At 39.7% G+C, this 25,950-nt stretch overlaps 1 protein-coding gene across 3 annotated transcripts in view; it reads left to right on the top strand.

Moving 5' to 3' along the window:
- Positions 1-24,784, top strand: part of SIM1 (SIM bHLH transcription factor 1) — a 69,183-nt gene extending 44,399 nt beyond the window's left edge. For all 3 annotated transcript variants that reach the window (XM_070223602.1, XM_005596843.4, XM_070223603.1), the window contains exons 11-12: positions 16,695-17,097; positions 19,380-24,784. In XM_070223602.1, the coding sequence (XP_070079703.1) occupies positions 16,695-17,097; positions 19,380-20,110 (1,134 nt within the window). In that variant the 3' untranslated portion in view covers positions 20,111-24,784. The remainder of the gene's footprint in view (positions 1-16,694; positions 17,098-19,379) is intronic.
- The last annotated feature ends 1,166 nt before the right edge of the window (positions 24,785-25,950 follow it).

Genomic DNA, 25,950 nt, shown 5'->3' with positions numbered 1-25,950 from the left:
TTATTTTTTTCGTAGTTCTGTTGAATTAAAAATAATGAGTTGACAGAATTTATTTTTCAGACCTCATCTCTAACAATTACTAGTAGTGATTGCTAGAATATTCTTCACTTATTTTTATGGATCTAGTCATGGCTCCTCAGATACAGTTGGAAGTTATCTTGCCATAGTTTAGTCATGTCAACCATGAATAAATTGCCTCCTGATTCCCGTTTCCTTTTAGACTTCTCATGTTGGCATGTTTATAGTCGTCATGTTTATTACAGACAGTGCATGCCCTCCTGTTTTATTGCATCACCCTGCCCTCCTCTTGCTTTGTCCCTACTCAGTAATAACCAACTCGCTATAGAATTCCTAATAACAGCGCAAGCATTAGACTGTGTACGCTTCTGAAAGGGGAAAGTATTTAATCACTTGCTACAGACACACTGTACCACTTGCAGTCTTCCTCTACATCTGTTACCTTAAATAATCCCACAGAACCCTCTTAATGTTCATTGCCAGCAGTCTGGCTTCCTTTTGGTGAGGGTAGAAACTCTCTTCCTGCACAGGTTCTTCCTGGCCTCAAAAATACACCAGTGCTGGCTATGCTGACGTTTTCAGTTAGAGAGAAAAGAAGGATCAAGAACTTCTCAGCATAGTTTTCCTTTACGTATAGTACTTTTCTTACCACCAGGATAGAGACCCCTTCATTTCATGTTTTATATGTGAAATGAAAATATATAACCTTGAGCATTAGTGACAAAAAATTTTTAATGCATCTTGCAAAAAAAAAATGAGATTATCTTCTCAGAAATTCCTACACTGTACAGGCTAGTTTATATTTTCCAGCCATGTATAAACTTGAGATTAGTCTCCCTCTTCCATAGAAATATCAGGAGATTGTTAGAATGGATCTTTATGGTCTTTCTAGATCGTCTTCATAAATGAACCTCTGAGTATTATTTTAGAAAACTCAATCAGGTGAGACCTCTCTGTTACAGATTTGTACTTTCGTTTTTACTAACTCTCGCATTTAGTTAAATGTCTATTATGTTCACTAAAATGCTAAAGGTGGGTCCTTAAGGAACCATGTCAATGGTCTCACTGGGGAGGCAAGACCAACATTTTAGAGAGGAATTGTAAGATGTGGTTGATCACGGGACCTCAAGTTTGCAGCTTCTGCCTTTTCATTCCCTTGGCACATGGTTGGGCGCGGGGCAGAGAGTGGGGTCCAGGGGCTGTTGGCTGGTGCCTGTCCTTCACTGATCACTAACAGGTTTTCTCTATGTTTACTTTATGGGATCACTTCCTGGTCACACACTTGTCCATTGATCAGTTTCCTTACAACCCCCCAGATTTACTTGTCACTACTCTGCTTCTCTATCCTCACTCAGCCTGTGGGTTTCAGGAGGGACCCAGGTGCCTTATTTGAAATAGGCTAGTGAAATTTGCTATAAAGGACATACAAACTTGCTGAGGGGGCGTGCGGGATAAAGGAATCCACAGAGAAAGATGACGTTTTAGAAGATATGATGGATAGAGTGGGCAGTGAGATGGAGGGAAACACCAATGGGGACAGGCAAAAGTGGTTGTTTCTGGTACAGTCTGCCTAAGCCATTATAGGGAACTTCTTTGTCCTTCTCCTTGCTTTGCAGCACAATAGTATAAGATATTGGTAAAGATAAGGTTGGTATTTGTGGTAGATAAACTAGGTATATGGATTAGAAACAGGAGCATATACTTTTTGGCTGAATAGTTTACTCAAATGGGCAGATATCTTAAGTATACTGTTTAACTGATGTTTGCTATAATATTACAATACATAGTGATATACGCCACATACAATGCATTCCCAATAGTGAGAATCTGATGATGATAAATCCCCAAAATTTTAAATAAACAAATGGTTAGATTTTGTCACATTAGATTTATAAGTAAGGCAGCAGGACATTATTGAATAAGAAAAGACCAATCAGAAGAAAAAGTGAGAAAAAGTGACATAAATGAGAGAAGTGGAATGAGACAGCAAAAATGAGAAGATGAAAGGAAGAAAATTTAGGGGCGGTAAATGGGGACTCTAAGGTCCACGAGGACAGGAGGTGTTGCGCTTGATAGCCACCCTGCCTGGGCACCCAAAAGTCTTTTGAGGATATTGAGTGAGTGCATGAATGAATTGTTGGATGAGCCCATGAAGGTGATAGTGTAGGTGGAGAAAGAAGCAGAGGGGCGATGAGATATGTTTAGTCCTGGGAATACAGTCCCTGTCCCAGAGGGCTGACAGATTCAGTAGGGGAGATAAAAATGTAAGCAGATAATTTAAACACAGTGTAGCATGAATGTGATAGGCATGTGGTGATGGCTGTGGCAGGAGCTGTGGTGTTGTGTGTTGCGGGCCAACCTGCCCTTCCAGAAGAGATCTGGAGGTGGGAGCTGGGGGCTGACAGTGAGAGAACCAACGGCCTCTGGGCTTAGAGACTGCATGTGCCATGGAGACTTATCAGCAGGTTCAAATTTGTCCCTGTTTGCAAGGCTCGCAGTGGGGCCACGGGATGACAGTTAACAAAGCCCTGCACCCTTGGGTGCCCCTCAAGAACCAGACTCCTAGCTGTGCTTTCCTCTGCTCTCACCCCTCATTTACCCTCCTCCCATTGCCTGTGTCCTAGGAGCTCCCTCACTCTGGAGGGTCGCAATGGCATCTTAGTTTTCTCCTCATGTTGGGAAATTTTCCTCTCCAGTCTGCCCTGCTCCCTGGCTGACTTTAAAAGACCACTGATCATGTCAGTGCTTGGATGCCTGCCACAGCCCTAGCTGTCACTCAAGGTCACCTATAATTGGGTCCTAAATTACCTGAGCCCTGTGATCCAGCCAGACCCCTCTGCTCACTATTTGCTGGATGCCTTCTCCTTTCCTGCCTCCATGCTTGTGTTCATGCATTTATTTCTGCCTGATTGTCTCTATTTTTAAAAATTCTGCCTATCTGCTAAGGCCTGGATTGAATGCAACCTCTTTCATGAAATTTAACAGGGTTATATTTCTCCTTTGGACCCCTATTTAGAATAATCCACCTTCTACTGCCTTCTAGATATGTCATACCTCCTTTCTTGGACTATAATCTATTTGAAAGTAGTAACCATGTCTATTTCATATCCACGTCCCACACTGCCCCAGCATCCAGTGTGGTGTCTTCCACTTATTTACTCACTAAATGTTAATGGAATGAATGAATAAAATAAATACATGAAAAAGTGTGGGAATAGTTTGTTAGATGCCCTTAAAGATATAAAGACCCCCAAGGAGGGAAAATATTCTGCTACTAAGGAATTTATGATCTATGAAAAGAGGCAAAAGATATGCATGCAAAACAACCTACGGATGGTTTCACAAACGCAAAATCCTACATTACAAATCAAACACCAAGGTGCTGGGGAGGAATTAGATGTGGTAGAATCCACAGGCTCTTTCAAGAGTAAAACTTTGACTCACACTCTAGGAGCAGAGAACCACCAACATCCGGTCCTAAAGGGGGCTTTCTAGTCTTCATGTCCCCACTGTCATCTCCAGTGCAACCCTGGAGAGTGTGACAGCTGATATTTTCTGCATGTGTGAGTTTTATTACAAAAGAATCACATTGACGTGTCTGGGCAAGAAGTGCCATTTGGCTCAGTCTTCCATCTCCGGAACCTGTCTTGGTTTATGGGCTCAGCCCTAGTTCCAGGGCGCACTTCCCATGATCGGAAGACACTTTCTAGATCCCTCTTTTTTCCTTTTAATAAGGTACATGCCTTTTTTGGACTATGCCTTTAGTGGTGTGTTATGCTTTATGAGGGATAGATTTCTTCTACAAGAAAGGGAAAAGTCTCTGAAAATTTTGTTTTTCTGTTTGTTTGGTTTGGTGTTTGATCTTCTGGACACAAAAGGCCTGTGAGGATCATGTTCTTTCATGATGCTTCTTGACCCTTGGCTCCTTTCCTACCCCATCCCTATTGTCTTTGCCCGGTTCCAGGATCTCCAGAACAGGACATCACAATTAGACTATTTCATTGGCCTCCTTGTTCTCTGGTCTCTGATCATTTCTGCCAGAGTAAGCTTCCTGAAATACGATTTTTGTCATGTACCCCCCTCCCTGCCCCCACACTGCCCCCTGCCCTGCTTAAAAATCTGCAGAGGCTCCTTGTTGGTTGTAGTTTGAAGTCCATTCTCCACAATCTGGCCCAGACTGCATCTTTGCCTCTGTCTGCCCCCTCCTTCTCCCCTTCCATCAGGTCTCCACGCTTGCTCGCTAGAGGCTGCTGTGTACTCTCCCTGAGGACACCTTTCCCGTTGAGGCTCTTAAATCCTATCCACCTCCCAAAGCACGGTTGCAGCTCCACCTCTCATCCCCACAGATCTCGGGCTATAAGGCATAATTCATGTGAAACACATCTCTATTCCATAACGTAGGATGGTTTGGATCTAGGGGAGAATTAGTGTCAAAAAAGAAATCGGGCAGTGGGTGAAGCAGCTGTGCTAAATCCAGTGGCAAGCCTCTGCTTCTGGCTTCATGGAAGTGGTGGCTGGAATTTGTGATTCCGCTCCCCAGCTGAACAGAGGAGAAGAGGCGAATGGCTGAATCCACCACCAAAATGTATCCAGGGAAATTTATTTGAACAAAATCTATACGATCAAATATTACTAAAACCACATAGTGAAATTAAAGAGAGCAGTGCCTTATTTGACGGATCTTGGAATTGGACCTACTCATACTGGGAATCTTCTGGAGTTAAATTTGGATTTGGATATCTTTATCTAAGAAATCTAGATTTCTTTAACTCTTCTGTCTTTCACAGATTTTTAGGAAACCCCTTTAGCATATTATCGTGGACTGAATGCTGTATTTTCCTGGAAGCTCAAGGTTCTGATGTATATTCTTTAATAGATAGTTTATGCTATTTTAGTTTTTCTCATTTTTTACTGTCTTCAGTTTACTTTACTTTTCTTCATTATTTTACATTATTATTTCACTGCTTGGCTTAGAAGAAAAGGTAGATCCATCCTTCCTTTTACAGACACCAATTTGAAATGGATTCACTAGGTAGAGGGCCTTTGGGCTTCAATTTCTTTTCACAAAATTTCAAATCTGATAGATCTCCTCTTCCAGCATGCAGAAGCATGGTAAGATATCTGCCAGTCTGCTGGCCAGGGTCTAGGACACTCCCAAGAACAGCTTGGGCAGGCTGTCCTTTGTCCAGACCCAGAAAAAACCAGTGGAAGACCAAACAAAGCTGCAGTAAGGGGTTGGAGCAGATGGTACCACCTGTACCCATCTAATTCAAGCCCATTTAATCTGCTACTTATATGTGAAAAATCAGAGAGTGAGTCAGAGAATTGGTGAAAAGGATGGAAGTGGTTCTGGCTCAAGCCCAAAGCCCATCGTAGAAGAAGATTACCATTAAAACTAGTGCTACTGGTCCTGGAAACCCAGGATTTACCCAGTGAGCTAGAGCTATTTCTGTATTATCTACACAAGTTGGGATCGTTTTGATCATTCACAGCTGTGTATGCCAGGACATAAGGGGCTCAATTAGTGTTTATTACCTGTTTAAAATCTTCAGGGCAATGAAAATGCCTGCAAGTCTTTAGGACTTACCTTTGGATTTACGAAAGGCTGTGGATTGTGGATTTCACGGTTTGGGAACAGCTCTCTCCATATGGAACCCTACAGGAGAGTCCTTATAGAATTACATGGAGGAAACCTGGCCCCTGGTCCAGAGTGCTGGTTCCTCTCCAGCTGCATATCACCCTGACAGCTAATGAGACGTCGACTATGGTTACTATTCTGTGAGAAAAATAAGCGAACCAAATCCGGGGAACATTTTTGTAACTGTCAGGGGTGGATTAAGAGAAGGCCTATGACATTTCAGACCACATTTGAGGCATATTAAAAAACTTCCCATGTTTCTACTTCATGAAATATATCAGGGAACTTACAGGTATGAAAGATTTCTCACCAGAATATGCTTTGAGCTAAAAATAACTAAATTGTAGATTAAAATTAAAAACAATGTCACAATAAATAGGTTATACTATAAGTGGAGCAAATCATAAAAATTACAAGTGAAAATCTTGTGAACACATTCTTAAAAATTGGTCTTGAGAAGCTGACAATTTATACCATTTTCTAAATGAAGGAAGAAACGGCCAAAATATTTAAAATTTCTAATAATTGAATTTTGAGTCAGTATTTTATAATTATTTATAGTATAAGTGGAAATATTTATTGCTCAGTTCCTCTAGTCAAACCGTCCTCATCTCTGGAACGTGACTCAAGATAGATAGTTTTTTCTTTTAACGTGCATTCTCTAATTTTCCTTGAGGAAGTTTTTTTAAATCGTTACCTTTCAGAGCTATATGTAATTAAACCGAATGTCATAAAAACATTCATGAGGGTTCTTTTCCAATGCTAAATATTTGTGAAACTTATGTAGAAATAATGTTATACTTAGTCTTTCTTAATGTCTAGTCTATACAGAATTCTTTTTTTTTTTTAAAGATTGGCACCTGAGCTAACATCTGTTGCCAATCTTTTCTCTTTTGATTTTTTTTTCTTCTTCTCCCCAAAGTCCCCCAGCACATAGTTGTATATTCTAGTTGTAGGTCCTTGTGGTTGTGGCATGTAGAACGCCGCCTCAGCATGGCCTGATGAGCTGTGCCATGTCTGTGCCCAGGATCCCAACCCATGAAACCCTGGGCTGCCAAAGATGAGCGTGCGAACTTAACCACTCAGCCATGGGGCTGGCTCCAGAATTATTCTTGCTGTTGATTAATAAGAATAAATTAGAAATGAAGTGGCAGCAAAAAATTCCCACCTACCCCTCGTAGGAGTTCAGGAACATAGAAAATAATGTCTCCTGGAGATCCTCTTTGCAGTTTCAATTAGTTATGGTTTCTAGGTAGCAAAATTTTTCAAGTTAGAAATGGCCTCTATTATTTGACTTCTGTTCAATCACATTATCCCAGGCATGTGTTTTCAGTCAGCCTCTCAGATTAGCAAAATAACTTGCATAATTGTCATCTTAAAATGCATTTGATTCTGACATTAGCTTTTCTCTTACCGTTATGTTTATCCTCGAGGAAACCTCTGGCAATTTCCAATGTGTGTAAGCCAAAGCTGTTCTTTATAGTAAACACGACTCCTGTTGGAAGGAAGCATCCCCAGCAGTGAGGGTTGTTTTAATGGACATGCTGTATTACTTTAATCTAACCCTTTTACCATCTGTTCTTCCCATAACAGTGAATGAAAAAAAAGAACATATTTTATGTTTCAGGGTTACATTAGTAAAAAGTAAGATAAAAGTGATTTAAAAGCATGCATATGTTCTTCGTACAGTGCAGTCTGCATCTGTGATGTTTTTTCTCATGGTTCAGACACAAATCAAGAGGAAAGCTGCTCATGCCTGATAGAGTGAAAGTTTTTCATGGAAAACAGGACTTTACCATAAGAGGGTCTCTCTCTATATTTTATGGCGAAAAATGATAAAAACCTCAATGAGCTGCCAGAATAAAAATAGATAACTGGAACATCTATTGTTGCAACATCTGGCATTTTTCCTGAGTTGGGTTGTTGCTGCCACGTCCAGATGAATGCAGAGCACCTGTCTGGAACATGCTGTTGAGGCAGGAATGGATCTCATGACTGTTATCAAAAGAAGAATATCTGTAGGTGTCACTGTGTCGGAAGAGCGCTTCAGTGATAAGGACGTCACCCAACGGTGTGTGGACATGGTTTACTGGAGTGTAGAGGTTGGAGAAATCTCCCTTTGTGAATACATGCTTGGGGACCTGGGCTCCGTTACTGCTTAGAGGGTGGGACACTATGGTCGAAGTCCTTAAGTCTACAGGCGTCTGGGGTACCGGAAAGAGCAGGGGCTCTGGAACTGCTTCTCTCCTCTTAAACTTCGTCATCATGTGACCTTGGGCAATTTTTTTTTTGAGCTTTATTTGCTGCATCTGTAAAGAGATTAATAATACTTTTAAGATGTTGTTAGCATTTAATGAGATAACGTCTGTGGGACCTCAGTGTAGCGACTAGCACATAGTAAGTAATTTGATAATGGTAGCTGTTATTTTTGATACTATGGGTATTAGTTACCATATGCAAATCATATAATAAATTGCCTCAATCAATTATAGTTCATTTCCCCTTCCTAAGCAACTTCAATGTTAAAAGAGAGAATAATGGCTATCTTCTTAGAACTCCTAAACTACATTGTTTTTCTCCCTGTTCAGGCTCTGGCCACTTTCTAACTTGCATTAAGATTATGCTTTGTGCATTGTTTGTACCCTTTGTAATGTGAGCACCTTGAGGGTGGGGCTGTATTTCTCATATCACCTGGCACACTGCCTTGCAGATAGTAGACACTCAAAAAATGTTAGAGTGAATCATAGAATGAATTATTGTAAGTGGTTCCCATTGCATGCATATTAGGCACCAACCAATGGCTCAGACCTTTAACTGGATGAGCCATCAGTCTGTTCTAGAAAGAATGATTCTTTCATGGGCTGAATCTGGAAGGGGAGTTGGGGGATGTGGATGTCATCTGGACTCCAGTCATCCAAGCTCTTTGCCTGCCAGCTCTAGCCCACCTTTGGTGGTGGCATTTGGTTTCACGTTTCATGAGAACAAGGGCATCCTTCGTTGGATTCACTTTTTAATTTGTCAACATAAATGCTTGCTTTGAAAACTAAATTTTAGCGGCCGGCCCAGTGGCCGAGTGGTTAAGTTCACGCGCTCCACTCTGGCAGCCCAGGGTTTCACCAGATCAGATTCTGAACGAGGACATGGCACCACTCATCAGGCCATGTTGAGGCGGCGTCCCACATGCCACAACTAGAAGGACCTGCAACTAAGATATACAACTATGTATTGGGGGGATTTGGGGAGATAAAGCAGGAAAAAACACCCAAACACTAAATTTTAAATTGGAAATAGGGGCAAATTAAGGTGCAGAGTATTCAGAATGACAGCAAATTTTCTGAGAAAGAAAAATAGAAGTTTCAGCAAGATTAACCAAAAATTGGTTTTCAGTGAACTTTAATTGATTGATATAATCTAATTAAAATAGGGAATTAAGTCATTCAGTTTCTTAGCTTTAAAGATAGAAGAAAGTGCTGTTATCTTTTCAAAGGAAGAACAGTAGATCTTCTGTAGCTCCTAAAACTCGATTTTGTTTTACTTGAAAATAGTAGAGAGACCAACAATCAATGGAGAACCATCCACAGACAGGACTTGCATGTATTCTAATGGATCATCATTCTCACTATCTCTCCACTCTTAAAACACCTTCTGGGCCAGTCTCAGTGGCCTACTGGTTAAGTTCAGTGCACTCCACTTAGGTGGCTCTGGTTTGGTTCCTGGGCACGGACCTACACTGCTCTCTTAGTGGCCATGCTGTGCTGGCAGCCTACATACTAAAAAATAGAGGAAGATTGGCACAGATCTTAGCTCAGGGCCTATCTTCCTCACAATAAAATAAAATAAAGAAAATATTTATTTTGAAATGATTTCACACATCAAGAAAAGTTGCAAGAATAGTAAAGTATTCCTGTATAATAAATCTAGGTTCACCAGTGCTTTATATTTTGCCATATTTGCTTTATCTCTTCCTCTTCGTTTTCCCTCATTATTTATTTTTTCTGAACCATTTTAGAGTAGGTTCCATATATGAGGCCTCTTTCCCTAAACCTTAATACTTCAATGTGTGTTCCTTGGTCTAATGATTCCTTAGAAGCAGGAAATTGCAGTTTTTTTTAGGTATTGCCAAATTCCCCTTCATCAGGGTTGTATCTGTTTATATGCCCACAGGCAACATGTGGGTGTGTCTGTGTCCCCACACTCTGCCACAAATGTATCATCAAGCTTTTGAATTTTTTGCTATTCTGGTAGTTGAGAAATGGTATCTCAGTGTTAATTTACATTTATCTTATTAAGAAGTTAAACATCTTTTCCTATGTTTAAGGGGTATTTTTAGACTTTTTTGTGAATACCTAGTTTATGTCCTTTGATCACTTTTCATTGTACTTTCTTTTGTTATTTTTCTAGCTTTGCAATTGAGAGTTGAATTTATCTTTATTTTTTCATTTTTATTGACTTGGGTGTCTAAAGCTGTGTATCTCATAAATCCAGATATGTAGTATTTTCTATTTTCCCCAAGAGTTATGTAATAGGTTTTTTTTTCAGGTGGAAGGGCTTTTTTAAAAAAATTATTTTGAATTTCTATTTTTTATTTATTGAGGTCAGAGAGTGCTGTTATAATACTTCTACTTTGTGAAAGTTACTAAGCTTTTCTTTGTGGCTTAATATTTGATCAATTTTGATGATTAGTCATATGCACTGAGAAGATTTATTCTGTATTATTAGTGTGTAAAGTTTGATATAGAGACAAAACACTCAACTGATAGGTTTTGTTTTTGAGTCTTCTATAGTCTTTCCTTCGTTTTTAAAATCTACTTTACTTGTCTTATACTGAGAGCAGGGTCTTCGTCTCCTACTATTAGGATGTGTCTCTGTTCATCCTTGCCTTCCTATAGTTTCTGCTTCATATAGGTGGTATTGCTATGTTACGTGATGTATAGACAGAAAGACAGAAAAAAAGAATATTTTTAAGCAAGAAAGTGACATGATTAGATAAGAGTTTCAGAAAGATCTCTGAGGTGGCTAGGTTCTGGAAACGTCCAACCCCAGGCCAGTTTGGGGGTCCCTGGGACTTATTAGTTTTTCCTCTCTCAGAAAGACGGAAAGTATAATGGTGGTTCCCAGGGGCTGGAGGGAGGGCAGAAAGGGGACTTATTGTTTAATGGGTATAGAGTTTCAGTTTTGCAAGATAAAGAGTTCTGGAGATGGATGGAGGTGATGGTTGCCTAAGAATGTGAATGTACTAAATGTCACTGAGTTGTACAATTAAAAGTGGGTAAGATTGGAAGTTTTATGCTATGTGTATTTTACCACAATTAAAAATGATTTTTTTCTTAAAATAGACAATTAAAAAGTACTTAGAAGTATTAAGATGCTGCTATTGCGTGAATGTATAGCTGCCATGAATGTATGTGTGCCATGAATATGTAGGTTTTTGTATGAATATAATTTTTATTTAACTGGAAAAATGTCCAGGATTGCATATGGTAGTTGCACATTTAGATTTTTGGAAACTGTCAGGCCATTTTCTGGAGTGCCTGTACATTTTACATTCCCATCAGCCATGTATGGGTGATCCAGTTTTCCCGCATCTTTGCCAGCATTTGGTGTTGTCACTATTTTTTATTTTAGCCAGTCTAATAGGTATGTAATGACATTTCATCATGGTTTTAATTTGCATCTGCCTGGTTGCTAATGATGTTGAATGTCCTTCGTTTAATGATTTGCCATTTGCATATCTATTTGATGAAATGTCTCTTTATGTCTTTTGCCCATTTTTTTTTTATCATTGAATTTTGGAAGTACTTTACGTATTCTAGATTCTAGTCTTTTGTTGTATATGTGGTTTGCAAATGTTTTCTCCCTGTCTGAAGTTTGCCTTTTCATCCTCTTTTTCTTTTTTTAAAGATTGGCACCTGAGCTAACAACTGTAGCCAATCTTCTTTTTTTTTTCTGCTTTTTCTCCCCAAATCCCCCCAGTACATAGTTGCATATTTTTTCAGTTGTGGGTCCTTCTACTTGTGGCATGTGGGATGCTGCCTCAGTGTGGCCTGATGGGCGGTACCACATCCATGCCCAGGATCCGAACAGGTGAAACCCTGGGCCGCCGAAGCCGAGAGCACAAACTCAACCATTCGGCCATGGGGCCAGCCCCTCTTTTCATCCTCTTAACAGAGTCTTTTGCAGAGCACAAGTTTTTAATTTCTATCAAGTCCAATTTATCAAATTTTTCTTTTATGAAATGTACCTCTGATGTCAAATCTAAGAACTCTTTACCCAGCTCAGATCTTGAAGATTTTCTTCTATATTATTTTCTAAAAGTTTTATAATTTTATCTTTTACAATTAAGTCTGTGGTCAATTTGAGCTAATTTTTATATAAGATGTGAGACTTAGGTTGAGGTTCATTTTATTTTTGCCGATGGATGTCCAATTACTCCAGCACCATTTGTTGAGAAGTCTATCTTTCCTTTATTGAATTGCTTTTGCACTTTTGTCAACAATCAGTTGGGCACATGTGTGGGTCCTCTATTCTGTCCCATTGATCTGTGCATCTATTTCTCCATCAAAAAAGCACAGTTATGATTACTGTAGCTGTATGGTAGGTCTTGAAGTTGGGTAGACAGATCCACTCACTTTATTCTTTTTCAAATAGTTTTAGCAATTTAGTTCCTTTGACTGATATAAGTATTATGTATATATTGAAGTTTTTCTATCTTCTTTCAATTATTTTCTCTGATCCTTTTATTTTTTTCTCTCCAATTTTTATTTCCTTATATGTTTTCCGGCCTTTCTTCAATTTACCTTATTATACTTTCATTAAAATCTTTTCCTTTTTACAACTTATAATTTATTCTTTATTCAATTTCTTTGAATTTCGTCAGTTTTTATTGCATTTTTTTCCTGTTTTGTTGTTGTTGAGTTTGTTTTGGTCCATTTCTTAGTTTTAAAATTTCTGATTCTAGCTGTGTGTGCCCGTGTGTGTGTCTCCAAATGCTTGTTGAGGGTATTATTTCAGTTTGGAGCATGCTTTTATTATTTTATTTTGTTTAATGGTTGGTTATTTGGCAAGAAATTTTATCAACTGGGATGTAGGTATTTCCATTTTCATGTTTTTTTTCCTACAGAAGTTTTATAGGGAGGTTAACTTTTTCCCTAGTCTTTGGCATTTCATGGGTCGGGTTAGCAGGTAAACAGCACCCTTTCCTGCCAGTTTCGTGAAGCACATAGTTTTAAATGGGTGATGATGGTGGTGAAGAGGGGCAGGAGGAAAGCTGGGATTCACCTGTCTGGTGTTTTTCTTTCCTGTCTGATGGGTCCTAAGTTCCTCCTCTTCCTTCTCTTCTCTCACTGCTGTGCTTTGGAGGGACACTGCCCACTCTCAGCTGGCATCCTTCTTTTATGGAAACGACCCCTGTGGGAGGCTTCCACTTTGAGTTTTGCTTGATTTTGGCTCCCTTTCCTGTGGCCAGTGCTGTTAACCGCTAGCTACTGACTTACGTTCATATTTGGGCATGCGCTTGTGCTTTTTCTTTCTGAAGATGATTTTGTCCATTTTGCCAATGGCCTGAGTTCCTTTCTCTCTCTCTTTTCTTTTCATGGAGTCTCCTAAACCTCCATTTACCCTTCTCTCTGCACCCACAGGCTCATAGCAGCTGCTGTTGGACTTTTTCTTTTTTGACTTACAAATACTTTGAAGTTTGGCATATTCTCTACCTTTTAGTAATGCTGACAACATGGGTCACATGTGATTTAATTTGTGCTCCTTGATGACCTTATAGATTCTGGGGGCAGGATGTGTGGAGAGATGCAGATTCAAGTGGCTGCCATTGCCCTTCATACTCAGAAGCCTCTAGAATGGAATAATTTATTGACCCAAATGCATCGTAATCTCTATAAAACTTGTGTCATAATGGGATACTTGGGGAAAAATTGACATTGTAGTAAAACTGTAACTTACATAATAACTTTCTTTTTATAACCATGACAATAAAAATTCTTGGACTTGGATTATAGTTCTAAATAATTATCTTCTTTAAATAAGTGAAATAGGGGGACAGGCATAGGAATCATATGTTTCAACACTAGAAAAGATACTAACTAATTATTGTATCGTATGGAATATCAGACCAGAAAGAAAAGCTAGAGAAAGTGTAATCTAACCCAATATGTCATTCTACAGATGAGGCTAAGAAAGGAAAAGTAATTTTCCCTAGTAATTTTCCCTTACTCTGAGAGTTGGTAGCAGGGATGGACCTGGAACCAAGTTCTCTTGGCTCCTTGCCCCTAGTGCCTCTTCCATTAAATGCCCCCAACTCTGGTTCAGACTTTGCTAGTTTAAGTATCATCATGACCCTTTTCCTGTTGAGACAGAAGAAATTAAATAACTTGCCTAAGATGTAGCAAAAGTAGGTATGAGGAAGACCAGGAGCCCTCTTCTGCAGCATTCATTTATTGTGCTGCACACGCTGCATAGACTGGCTGTCTGCCTTCCTTGCCTCTGCCTTCTCTTTCTTCAAATACTTAACGAACGCCTGAAATATTTCAGATCAAATTAAGGCAATGTAGTGTTCTCAACAGCATGCAGTTCATTTTAAAGCGGTGAACGTGGCCCTCCCTGATGGTGCACACAGGTGCGAGTTTACAGGTGTTACAAACAAAGGTTTATGGCACATCTAAGGCAGTGTCAATTCTTGGTCTAACTGAACCACCGACTCCCGCCTGCGTGAAGGGCAGTGTACTTGCCGGTGTAGTTTCCTGATTATTGACAAGAGGCTTATCTGTCAAATTCTTCTTTGGGTGCTCTTGAAATGTGTACCTCGTATATGCCAGGGTTGCCTCGTGTTGAATTTTCTTTGTGAGCGAAGGACAGAATGTTCTTCTCTGCTGCGCCAATAGCACTTTCCCATATACACTCAGGGAAAGCTTTTTCCCCTCTCGACAGGGCTCAAAAGTCTTGACTGGAGTACTTCAGAAATAGGCCTGGTTTATACTTTTATAAAAACAAGCAGAGTCTGGGTAATTCCTAGCTCAGAATTGCACTGATGATCTGAATTTTTCCTGGGCAAGTCGATGGAGTGTGCTACCAAAGGGCAAACGTGTTGCACTTGGATCGCCACTCAGTGAGGAGAAGGGGTGCAGCCCTCACTTGCTGAGGTGCAGGTGGCATCTGGTGAAAAGAGAGGCTGGTGTGCACAGGCCTGCAGAGGTGTGATATAGAGAAACAGAGCTCAGAATGCCTCCGTGTCCTATATCCCACGGTCCTGCCTGGAAAGAAGTAGGATTTCCCATTTTTTTCTTGATGGAATATGCTGATAGTCCATATGTACATTTGGCAGATACTTAAGGACATTTAGAAATGGTAATGGAAAAATCTTGAACCTGGAATTTGCATAGAACTCTGTCCTGAGCATGCTGTATTTATTAGCATACTTTGGAGTTTCCCCAGAGGAACCTCTGTACCTCATGTCCCTGGCTTCAAGAGACCCTACGCCCAACAGCCTGTGTGCACTGAGTTGGGAAGAGTCAGGTTTCTTCCTCCTGCTCAGGGTGGGCCCAGTGTGGAGGGGAGAGTTTGCCTTGTCCTGTGAAGGTCTCATCTTGGGTAAAATTCGCTTAACCAGCATGTGACAAGTGAAAAAGGGTGGAGCCTAGGAGTTTCTCCTCTCTCCCCCATACTACCACACACACCCATCCCTCTTTTTTCTGGGGTAAGAAAGAAAATGTAAAATGGACTTATATTTTGGTTCTAGAGCCTGTAAAGCAGTTCTTGCCACTTTTCTGGAAATGTCTCTAACATTGGACACTGTTTTCTCTTCTTTTCCTTAGCAGTGTTTTCTCTCAAGTGTAAAGTCATGGTTTAGAGCGCAGGCTGTGATACCAGATAGACTGGGGGCGGGGGGGCGGGGTTGGGGGGGAGGGAGGGCGTGGCATCTTATTAACACTCTCAGGGATGCAGTCTCCTCTTCTATAGAATGGAGATATAGAACTGTCCAGGTGGTTATGAGGATTCAGTGATGTAATACGTAGTGATTAGCACATTGCCAGACACAGAGTAAGTTCTCAAAAAACAGCATCTATTATTATTCTAGCAGACGATCTTTATATAGTCCCTAGACTTGTGTTTGGCATTAGGTAACCAAAACCTGGTAGAAATGATTACGTTACTGATTTCAGCAGCTCATGAGGGCCTTCAGACGAGCACATCTAGGGAGGTTTGCCCAAGCTTTTACCTTTTCTTTCAACACCTGACCACATAGTCCGGCCCCAGGTGAGCAGCATGATTCCAACAAGGCACGGCGTAGCCTGCAGCTGTTTCTTCCTGATGAGCCTATGCATATATGAAGTTTTACTGTAGAAAGCAAGAGACACATCCCAGTATATGGGACAAGACTTTTTCCAAGTTGTATTGCAATTGAATTAGGTAAGCATTTGTAAACTATCGTGTCGTGTACCCAGCCTGGCTCTCAGAGAGTTAACAGCCCAGTGTGAAGAGTGAGGTTGCTGCACACTGCGCCTTTAAACCTTATTTTTGTTTTGTATTTTAATTAAGACAAAATGTGAAAAGCAAATAGAAATAACATGTGGAGCTCTCTTGGACTCTCCCTTTGGCAATACCATTTCGGTGGTGACTTGGGTTTGAGTCTTGGCTCTGCCACCTGCTGACCCTGTGGCCTTGGGCAAACCCCCATCCTCCTTTGGGCCTCAGCTTCCCTCTCCATACAATGGGTTACTAATAGCTCCGTTAAAGGGTTAATATGAGAACTTAGTGGGGTAATTCACGTGAAGTACTTGCAACAGTGCTTGGTACTTAGTTCAGTCCGTGTTTGTTATTATTTTTATCTTCTCCTTTCAGCAGCGGAAAGGATTTTCTTTGGCGGCACCATGACTGATTAAGTGATTCTGAGTCAGGGGTGCCCAGCGTGGTGCCAGAGTGAGTCTTATTTTGGTACCGTAAGTCCAATATGACCTTGGGGGTGCCTGCAGAGAAAAACGCTATTTTTCTTTTTTTTTGACATGTGCTTTTCTCACCCTCTCGGTTTCAGTATTCGGGATTTCACACGGAAAGATCGGAATCCGATCACGACAGCCAGTGGGGCGGAAGCCCCCTGACCGACACGGCCTCCCCGCAGCTCCTGGACCCCGGCGACAGGCCGGGCTCGCAGCACGACGCCGCGTGCGCCTACAGACAGTTCCCCGATCGCAGCTCCCTCTGCTACGGCTTTGCGCTCGACCATTCCAGGCTGGTGGAGGACAGGCACTTCCACACCCCGGCCTGCGAGGGAGGCCGGTGCGAGGCAGGCAGGTACTTCCTGGGAACGCCGCAGGCCGGGAGGGAGCCCTGGTGGGGCTCTCGCGCAGCCTTGCCCCTGACCAAGGCCTCCCCAGAAAGCAGAGAAGCCTACGAAAACAGCATGCCTCACATCGCTTCCGTGCACAGGCTCCACGGTAAGGGCCGCTGAGACGCCTCCTGCGCTCGCCGCAGGCCCCTTGAACAGCTTTATAAAGTTCTAGGTGTGACGCCGGCGTGACCGCCCAATGGGTCTGCTCCTTTGAATTGACAAATCAGAAACTCACACCAATGGGATTTTGAAAACCAAATCCACTCCTTTCAAGTGTATTAATTTTGCTAATGTTTGCCAAATGCGTTTATTTTTCCAGGCTAGTAAAAATGATTCCCATTTTTAACATCAAAAAAAGTATAGAAATTAAGTTCAAGTGAATTGTTAAGTCTATTGAACTTGTGTATCCATTTAAATTTCTTGGGTATTATTTTCTTCTGTATTCTCATGCTTCAAATGTGGACTTAAGTAGTTCTGGGCTCATTTAGCAGTGTTTCTCCATGAGGCCACTATTGGCATGTTGGGGAAGGCCAGTCTGTTTTGTTTTGTCTTTTTAAAAGACTGGCACCTGAGCTAACATCTGTTGCCAATCTTCTTTTTTCTTCTTCTTCTTCTCCGCCAAAGCCCCCAGTACGTAGTTGTATGTTCTAGCTGTGAGTGCCTCTGTCTGTGCCATGTGGGATGGTACCATGTCCGTGCCCAGATCTGAACCGGTGAAACTCTGGGTGCAGAAACGGAGGGCGTGAACTTAACCACTCGCCACTGGTGGCCCCGTGGCCCTTCTGATTTATGGTCCATCACTAACATCACAGGATGTTTAACCTCTCTGGCCCTCTGGGCATTAAATGCCAGTAACTGTGCCTTTCCCCCATCATTATGATGACCCACCAGGTCCCCTGTGAGTAAAGGATGGAGGGATATGTAGAACCAACCCTCGGAAACGTTCACCTGGGGATTACTACGTGGCTTTACAAACGCCTGGAAATGTGCTCTGCAGTTAAAAGCCTTCAGCGTTGGCAGTGCTCTTTGTTCATTTCAAAGTAACCTGGGCAAGGAGAGCCAATTCTGTCCATTCCTGACCAAATTCTTGAGTCCAGGCAGGTCTTTGAAACCCTCATTTCATTAGAAGTCAGTGACATTAAGAGTGATCCAATAGCTGCAATATTACTCTTCTTGCTGTGTCTTTAGGATGAGAAATATGTAGACAATGTTGTCCTTACTCATACAGTACTGGTCAGATACCACCGGGGCACTGACTGCCTTCGATGAATGATTTTAAGTTGTCTCTGATTTTGCTTTTTATTTTTCCACTTTTACTCTGAGTTTCTCTAGTTTGGTAGACTGGTAATGGAAGCCCAGGGCAAAGGGCAATTGCTTGCCAAAGAATGGAGTGAAGTGAAAATCCTGGCTTAACCTACATCGTCTAGAAGAAAATGGGAGAAATAAAATCAGAAGAAAAGGGAAAAGGAAAGCAATGAGTGGTGTGATGCGGGGCTTCTCTGCTGCATTAAGCAGTTCATAGTTTTCGTGCGTCCCTTCCCGTTTCTCTTCTCTCTTTTCATATTGACTTCAGACTGTTTTGAGAATAGTTTATTGAATATATTTTGGATGAACTATTCCTCCATATTAGATCTCTCTCCTTGGTTCAGAACAAGTTGTTAGTAACATTTTAGATATTTATTTTTCACCTTATTTCAGAAATGGTCTAAGATTCTGGATCTACTATATGATTATGTGTCAAACTGAGATTTTTGCCACTAGATTTGAGAAGACAATATTTATATTTTTGACTGGGACAAGATATATATATCCATGAACACATTTATACATATTGACTATATATTTTTTTAACCCTCAAATAATTTAAAAAATAACAGAGCTTTATTGTAATTCTACTGAAGATACATTTAGCAATATTAGCATTTTTAGGTAATTTATTTGTAATTGAGAAAATAGTCCAACCTATATTATCATCTTTCTCAAACCCAGTTGAAGTCATTTTCTAAGCATCAATTTAACATCATATTTTTCTAGAAAATAACATAAGCCAAATGCTATGCATTTTTCTTTTATGTATTGCCAGACAGGTCCAATGATGTGCATATGTGGAGAAGTATAAACACCCTTTTGCTAATTGGCATTCACAATCCACCAACAAGGTTTACCTTCTAAAAAACTCGTTATAAACTTCATCTGCACTTAAAAGCCGCTGAGAGCTATGAAGTCCGGTAGAGTCCTTTGACACTGTCATGTGAGCCTGTGTCTGTTTCAGATATTGGTGCATATATTAAAAGTGAAAGACATAAGATTCCTTTTAAAAAGAAACATGCTTACATTTTTGGGGGTGTATTTCGAGACCGCTTACTTTTTACTTTTTCTGATTTCTAGGGCGAGGTCACTGGGATGAAGATAGTGTGGTCAGTTCTCCAGACCCGGGGTCTGCCAGTGAATCAGGTGACCGATACCGCACTGAACAGTATCAAAGTAGCCCACACGAACCTAGCAAAATTGAAACTCTGATAAGAGCCACCCAGCAGATGATTAAAGAAGAAGAGAACAGATTGCAGCTGAGGAAAGCACCCCCAGACCAACTGGCTTCCATTAATGGAGCTGGGAAAAAACACTCCCTCTGTTTTGCAAACTACCAACAGCCCCCACCGACAGGCGAAGTCTGCCACGGCTCTGCGCTTGCCAACACTTCGCCATGTGACCACATCCAGCAGAGAGAGGGAAAGATGCTGAGCCCCCATGAAAATGACTATGACAACAGTCCCACCGCACTGTCTCGGATAAGTAGTCCCAATTCGGATCGCATTTCAAAATCCAGTTTGATCCTAGCTAAAGACTTTCTGCATTCGGATATGTCTCCTCATCAGACAGCAGGAGACCATCCTGCCGTCTCTCCAAACTGCTTTGGCTCTCACCGGCAGTATTTTGATAAGCATGCTTACACATTAACTGGGTATGCCCTGGAGCACTTATATGACAGCGAAACCATTAGAAACTATTCCTTGGGCTGTAATGGCTCACACTTTGATGTAACTTCCCATCTAAGAATGCAGCCAGACCCAGCACAAGGACACAAGGGAACATCTGTTATAATAACCAATGGAAGCTGATGTTTTTCTAAAATATTTTGTTCTTTAAGGAGCTCTGAAACATATTTATAATTTAATTCCCCATTACCAGCATTTACCATGCCACAGATTGTTAGAGAGGATAATTTAAGTTACTGGGTATTTGACATGTGTTCCTGTGAAATCAAAGAAAACAGCACTAGCATTCAGGGTTATACACAGATAAGGGAGCTAAAGTGAATATACAAATTGCCCCTCTAATTATATGGGAACCAGAATAGATGAATTTTGCGTTGAAAAATACTCGTGTAGCTTAAGTGAGCACATACACCACGTGAAAGGACTGACGGAGGACAACATTGCCTTGTGTCGATCCAGCAACCCTCATACACACAGACCGCCATCCACAAACTGCTGTGCACACTTTACATGCAGACATGTAGATGGATGCCATAAATACACCCCAAATGGGCAACTTTCCTTAACCGCAGCACGTTAAGCTTCCTAAATTTCCATTTCCACAATAACTAAGACACAGAGAGATACATCTTGTAAACTGGTCTCTTCTTTGTGGTTTCAACCAGCCAGCTCATTTGGTTCAAGCGTAAATTAGGGAGATGGTTCTGGATGTGGTACAAGAATGAGTTTTCACCTGGTACCCATTAGAAGCAATCAGGAAGGGGTGATTTTTCACCTTTGGAGTTAGACAAGGAACAGGATCACACTGACATAGCAATAAGGGTTTTTCTAAGTCAAAGCACTGAGATGTTGGGACACACATCAAAAACCTGGTGTGCTCAATTGGAACTAGTTTAGTGGGGATAGAAAGGCCAGAGGCAGAAGGAAATGGAATGATATCTCAAAACCAACAATTTAAGGCTCAGAATATATAATCAGCATATTTGGGGCTTATAAAACCACCCCAATAAAAAGTTCAAACCGATTCATCGAGAAAAAAGGCTAAGTGTAAAAAATAACTAAGGAAAACCAGTGAAGTGCTATATGACAGCAGTGTAAGTGTTTGAAAACATTTCAAAGCACAGATGTGCAAATGTGACAGCATGTGGAAAGCCTCAGGAGAAAGTCTGAGATAAAAGCTTGGGTTGATAGACAAGTGATTTAAAGCACAAGAGGAGTCCGCTGACTGAAGGAGCAGGCAAAGCATTCATTTTCCTTATTGTTTGTAAACAACAAAAACTTGGTCTTAAGCTCATGTGATGCAGTACAAAGACCAGCAGACTAGATGCCAAGGTCTCTGCATTCCAGCTCTGACCTTGCCTGTGGCTTATTTAGGTGTGTCCCTCACCGCGCCTGGACCCCAGTGTCTTTGTCTGTATGGCACTTCTCCTGTCCTCTGGTTGTGTGGTTCATCGGTGCAGCAGAACTCAGCTTGTTAACCAGTTAACTCTCTGCTGTGAGTTGTCAAGGCTGATCACCCTGGCTTTTCTGCACTCATACAGAGGTCCTGCTTTGGAATTCAAGCAAGTGCATGGGCTCTTTTAGACATGGATGGTTACAGTCAACTTTCTAGATTCAGACAAAATGTAGATGGTAGAAACTGCTGAGGGAGAAGAAAAATAAGTAAGAATTATTTAATGCGCTATTCTCTAGGAATCAAAGCAAAGTGACGTAAGTGATTAGAGAGGGTTCATAGATAATATTTCCGAGGAGTCCCATGCCTGAAATTCTTACCATATTCAAGGAGGGGAATGTATTGGAAGAACTTGACTTGTAATTTTGAAGGCAGAACATGACATTGAACACTCAGGGATTAGTGCTATATTTTCATCATTTCACACACTTATTTGGCAGTCCATAGGTAGGTGACAATCTGAATGGGATAATCTCAGAGATGAATACTGGGTTGTTTGTATATGAGAAAAGAAATGAATTGTTTCTTGGGTGTGACAGAGCAACGTTTGTGCTGTAAATAGACAAAGTTCAGGTAAGTGAGAAAGTTAGTGGTTATCATATATACTTTCAAAAAAGTTTGAAGAACAATAAAAACTAAACTTTGAACTATACAAGAAAAAGTATTCAATAATTTTGAGAAAAATATTTATGAGAAACCCCTGGAATATTTAAAATGGATTTTCAATCAATTTGCAATATGAGGTAACGTTTTAGGAATGCTAAAGTTTTTGCAAGATTCTGTAGATGGATAAATAGTTCAAAGACACAACTATCTGAAGAACATGGTGTATTTTGGAAAGGGAATCTATACAGATGGGTTTTACTGGTGGATATGCATTCTGCTGAAAATGTCAGGAGCAGATGCTATAAATGAAATAGAATCTTAAGAATTAAGGAGAATGATGTGAAAGAAAAAATTATCACTAAAGAAATTTCAGTGGAATTTTTATATAAAAGATAGTTAATTGATGAAAGAAATAAGTTAATGAACTCTACAAATAGGGGAAATCAGAAAGAATAATGCTCTTTAAAATAGTATGACCAGTATTTTTAAATGAAGGCAGAATTAACTAAATTACATCTTGATTAAAAATTTTGGTAGATCGGTCCAGTTTTAAATACCTAACCCTTTATTTAATTTACATGTCAATAATTTATAGTAGCAGATTCATTACATTACATATAATGCCTTACAGGCCCACAGTATTATATATCCAACATTTTTTTGCAATGTGGCGTGATTATTACAAAATGACCCAAAATAAGTCGACAATTTATGACAAACTTTGATATACACATAGATGTGTTAAAAGGTATTTATAATCTACACTATTTTGTTCTGTGCAGGAACCTATTTCCTCATAATGAAGATGTTAAATATGTCTTTTTAAAATATGGGATGTAAAATATGTATGTTCCCAATAACTTAATCAGTTAAAATTAAACTTAAATTGGCTTTCGTTTTAATCCTTGATTTCCACAACTTTGCTAAATGCTAAGAATCATGATACTTTGTTGAAATAGAGAAGTATGATTTTTATATCACCTTGAGGATTCATAAAAATGTGCTATATCCAATTACCAGTACAAAATGTAGCAATTCATTAGATGATACAAAGCTCATGCCTTCCGGTAATAGTAAGAGTATCTTTATTGCCCATTTTACCTGCCTGCGCTACCTAATTAAAAAATTTGGATGACCAAAGAAATAAAGGAATATTTCCCCAGTCTTCCTTGGGGAAATTATGTTAAAACTATTGTTGAGAATATACAGATTTGATGTATTATTTTTGGATGCATAATATTAATGTCACAATCACTACAGATCAGATGCTTGGGTGTGCTTTGCTCCACAAGTCTTTTGACAGACTATGCTGAACATAATGGGCTAGCTTTTCTAAACTGTAATCGCCTGATACAGGATAATATGGCACAGTGCTGATGTGACATTCAAATTGAGACAGAATGCAATAAATGATTTGCCTTCAGTGTTTATACAGAAAAACCACTTATTCTTTCTTGATTATATTTTATAGGGCCAGAATATTTCCATTGGGTACTATTCTTAATTCTCTCTACACCCCACTGCCACATGCTGCCTCTGGGCAAAGAATCCCACTTATAATAAGCTTTAATAGGATCTTTTAGAAAAGGATAATATGCTCCATTTTCTTTTCTTTTTTTAATGGGGGATGAGGATTGATTCAATAAAAGATCACTCGCAAAATATGCATAGATATTCTAAAATAAAATGCAAGGCTTTTTCCCCCCAAGACCTAGACCAAATAAGTTTGATAGAAGACACTACAGCTAAAGAGACATTCTGAATACAGATGTAATATTTTATGGTTCGCTCGCTCTCTCTTCTTCAAGAGCAGGATGTTACTAAGATATTCAGTGCAATTCTCTTAGTACTAGTAGCATTTGGAAGTGACTGAATAAATGGTGATATTTGGAAAACTGAGGATTTGGCCATTTTGGGGTCACCTTGCCCAGTGGAATAGCTTACACTTTAATATACTCTTCTTTATTTAAAAAGTTTGAATGCCCAAATTTGGCTCCCCAATTCACTCAAATCACAGGAATAGACATTACATCCTGTTTTCCGAATGACAGTAAAGAATGTAAATCCTATGGTTCTCCAAATAAGTGATTCACCTTTCATGTACATGTCAGTTTTTGTGAATAGGAATTTGACTCTAAGATAGGAAAATCTCTTGGTTACTTCTTACTGGGAAATGCTTTGTGGATAAAACATTCATTGTCGTTCTACACTTCAAATGAATGACAGAACAGCTATGGACACATGCTAAGGGTGTATTACATAGAAAATCTTCTTGGGGAGAATTTCCGTGTGGTGCTCATTTCTTGTGCACAAGAGTTGTTCGGGCAGTGCTTAACTCAAAAAGTGAGATCGTGACCATATCCAAATAGGGGTTTGTTTGGAGTTCCTTGTCTAGGACTGTATGCAGAAAGGCTGTATGTGTGTGTGCCTGTGTGTCAGCTCCATATATATACACGCACACACACATACACACAATTGTAAAGCAAGTAGCAAGATTCTCTTCTGCTGTGCTCCTTAAAAACTGATGGTTCACACAAGAAATCCTAATAATTTTAAACCAAACATTTATAGTTTTATTTATTGCAATTTTGCTGCATGGGACTTTGCTTTCATAAACATATATAGTAGAGACTTTGTCCTAATTTGCTGATCTGGAACACATTTAATCATAGTTGAATTTACACCCAACATCCCTGGTGTGTTTACATTTCAAAAGAAATAAAATCGGCGTACACAAATTTTTAGAAGTACTGTAACTTTTTTTCTGTTTTTTTTCCACAGGGAAATATTTCAAAAAATGAAACATATGAATAGGCACTTCAAAAAAGATAAAAATATTTTATGTTTGTTTTTTGACTGACATGTTCTAAAAAGGATTATATTTGTGAAAGAAGATACTGATTGCCAATATTTCAAATATCATCTTGCAATGTATAGTTTTTAGTGACATCGTAGTATAAATCTGTCATTTGAACTTTTACTTTGGAATGTAAAGTAGAAAATATTAGCTATGTCAATGATATCTTGCAAAGTGTCTCCATTTATAATTATTTATATTGTAAATAGCTTTCTGAAGTAAATTCGAAGTTAATGTGCATAAAATGTATTTATTATGTGAGGAATTTTTTGGTTTAAAATATAGTTACCAATATGCAGTTTGAGTCTGAATTATTCATTTAAAGAAAAATCTCTTTAGGATAAAGCATACTGTCCACTAGAAGGGTAGAACTGTAAAGAAATAAGGACCATTTTATCTCTAGATTCTGTTGGAATGGGTAATACACCCACACCCACACCCACACACACACACACACTCTCTTTGAGAACTAGCAATAGAAACTTCCACATATGCACAGTAACTGTTAAGTCATGGGTCTGATTTTCATTAGACGCTGGAGAATGGCTTCTCGATGTTTCGTTAGAATATCTTAAGCAGGACTTCTTTGGCCTCCACTTTGCTAAAATAAAGCAAGAAATTTGAAATACAGATTACATTTTTAATGCCCACGGGAAAAGAAAACCTATAATATTGAGATTATTTAGTTTGCTGTCATTCAAAAACACATCTTGAATAATTTTTATTTTGGAATCCAAAGCATTTTTTAAATTTAGTATTAGGAATTAACATCAAACAAAAATAGATTGCCTGGTAGTTCTCTCTTAAACATTTTCATAGCTCTCAACATTTTTGGTTTTTTTTCTCCAAGGATTTCTGATTTACCTTGATGTATTTCAGAAATTGTCAACCATTAGCCAATACAACAAACCTACACAATATATTTTTAATTCAATGGAAATTTTATTTGTATTTCATAAAGCTTTTTGACAAAGCTGTGCAGAAAAATCATTGCCGTTACTGTTAAAGCCATTACTGTTAGAGCATTTATCAGATATTTTCCAAGAT

This window comes from Equus caballus, chromosome 10 (genome assembly GCF_041296265.1).
Source record: "Equus caballus isolate H_3958 breed thoroughbred chromosome 10, TB-T2T, whole genome shotgun sequence".
In the NCBI taxonomy this organism is placed as follows: domain Eukaryota; kingdom Metazoa; phylum Chordata; class Mammalia; order Perissodactyla; family Equidae; genus Equus; species Equus caballus.
This window is presented reverse-complemented; position numbering and strand designations above follow the sequence as displayed.